General features: G+C 35.0%; 1 protein-coding gene across 1 annotated transcript; it reads left to right on the top strand.

The window, feature by feature from the left end:
- The first annotated feature begins 203 nt into the window (after positions 1–203).
- Positions 204–1,238, top strand: LOC145607146 (albumin-2-like). Its single transcript, XM_081662895.1, has one exon. The coding sequence runs from the start codon at positions 204–206 to the stop codon at positions 1,236–1,238; it is 1,035 nt and encodes a 344-aa protein (XP_081519021.1).
- The last annotated feature ends 716 nt before the right edge of the window (positions 1,239–1,954 follow it).

Genomic DNA, 1,954 nt, shown 5'->3' on the forward strand with positions numbered 1-1,954 from the left:
AAAAATACAAGTAATTTTTATATGAAAAAAATTAATTTTATAAGAAAAAATCTTTTATTTCATGCTCAAGTGGGGTCAAGGGACCCCACTCAATTGGCTTTGCATCCGCCACTAAGCTTCTAGGAAGGGATCACCTCATCACTGTTTGTGTTTGTAATCTGATGTTTCTCTGTATTCTTATTTTATTTATCTAATCTTGTAGGATGGTGTACAGGATTAAGCGGAGGAAGAGTCGGGTAGTTGATGAAAAAAATAAAGCACTAGTTGATGATTCTAATAAACATATTAGACACGCTGATAATTATGAATTGTTGGATGTTATTCCATTTATGAAAAATCCAGATTCACCAACAGAACAAATGAAAGCAAATAAGTTTATGGAACGGTTGAATGCGGAAATCAATATTGATTGTTATATAAACTCATCATTCCGCTCATCGTGTAGCAACCATGTCTTTGTGTTCATTCAAAATGAGTACGTTGTAATCAGTTATGATCCTGAATCACCTTCAAAGGATCAGCTTGTCTGTGGTCCTCTCATGATTTGCGACGGTTTCCCGGAGCTTTACAACACTGAATTTAGTGAAAGAGGTGTATACTTTGCTTTTGGTTGTCATGATGTCGATGAAGCATTTTTATTTTCATGTTACGAGTGCACGAAGATTAAGTATTCACCAATAACCTTTACTGGTGAAGTGATTATAGAAAGTATAAGCTACAAAGAGATGTTTCCCTGTCTACAAGAGATAAATTTTGGGGATCCTCTTTACACTGCTGCTTTTGAATCCGCTGTCACCAATGAAGCTTACATATTATACGGCTCAAAGTATGTCCAATTCAACTATTCCGAGAAGAAACTCATTGCCACTGGTCTCATAACAGAACTGTTTCCTTGTCTGTGCAAAACCGTCTTCACAAATGACATTCAAGCTGCCTTTGCCTCGCATAAGCGTAACCAAGTTTACCTTTTCAAAGGTAATTCTTATGTGCTCATTCAATACAACCCTGCCAATGCTGATGACAGTAAGATAATTTTCGGCCCTGAAGAAGTTGTTCCCACCAAATGGCCTTCTTTAAGTGACTTTGTGCCTTACAAAAATATAGGTTTTGCGTCTGCAGAGCCCAGAACGTGGACTGCACTTTGGGGGTCATACAGCTACATCAAAGCCCCGCTTGGGGGTGAGGTCTCTGACGAAATACTAAACAAGTATGGTCCTTTTGCAATTAATTGTGATTGAATGCTTGTATCGGAGTTTGGATGGTTTGTATGTTGTGATTACGGGGGTTACTATTCTGGGTTCTTTTGCTCAGATATGATTCAGTATGTTCCTTTTGCTTTCTGTTTAGTGTAGGTGCTTCTCTTCTTGTAGCGATACTCGTCATTTATATGTAATGAGCATATGATTAATACAACATATGCTGGATAGTGCTTCATGAATGGGTTATTAGCTGCTACTACTAGTGATCTTTGATGTAACCTTGAGGAATAATTAAGTTTAATTTTGATTGTGTTAAATTTAATTAATATTAAAATCCCTGTTTAGTTAGAATTTAAATAATATTAGAACTTCTCAATCTGCAAATTCATGCTTAAAAACAAGTATTAGTCAGAATTTCATCTCAATTTTATGTCCTCTATGCATCAATTTCATTATTAGTCTTGAGATCTTCTTTTGAGATATTTGATAATCCATTTTATAAGCTATAAATTATGTTGTTTACATTGATCTTGTTTGATTGGTAATGGTACCAGGAGAAAGTGGACAATTATTCAAAGAATTCTTTGGTTAAATATGAAATGCAGCGAGGACTTATAATTGATTTAATTTGATTGTGTTTCTTGAAGCATTATGTATTTTTCCTTAGTTGATGTATATGCACTTTGATGAATTTGTTAGTTTCACACCTGGTCTTTGTCTCTTGAAATAAGAAGCTGGGATTTGCATAATAGAAA

Source organism: Chenopodium album, chromosome 23 (genome assembly GCF_948465745.1).
Source record: "Chenopodium album chromosome 23, dcCheAlbu1.1, whole genome shotgun sequence".
Taxonomy (NCBI): Eukaryota; Viridiplantae; Streptophyta; class Magnoliopsida; order Caryophyllales; family Amaranthaceae; genus Chenopodium; species Chenopodium album.

Excerpts from the sequence above, each read along its gene's own strand:
- LOC145607146 (XM_081662895.1), top strand. The coding sequence starts at position 204 with ATGGTGTACAGGATTAAGCGGAGGAAGAGTCGGGTAGTTGATGAAAAA.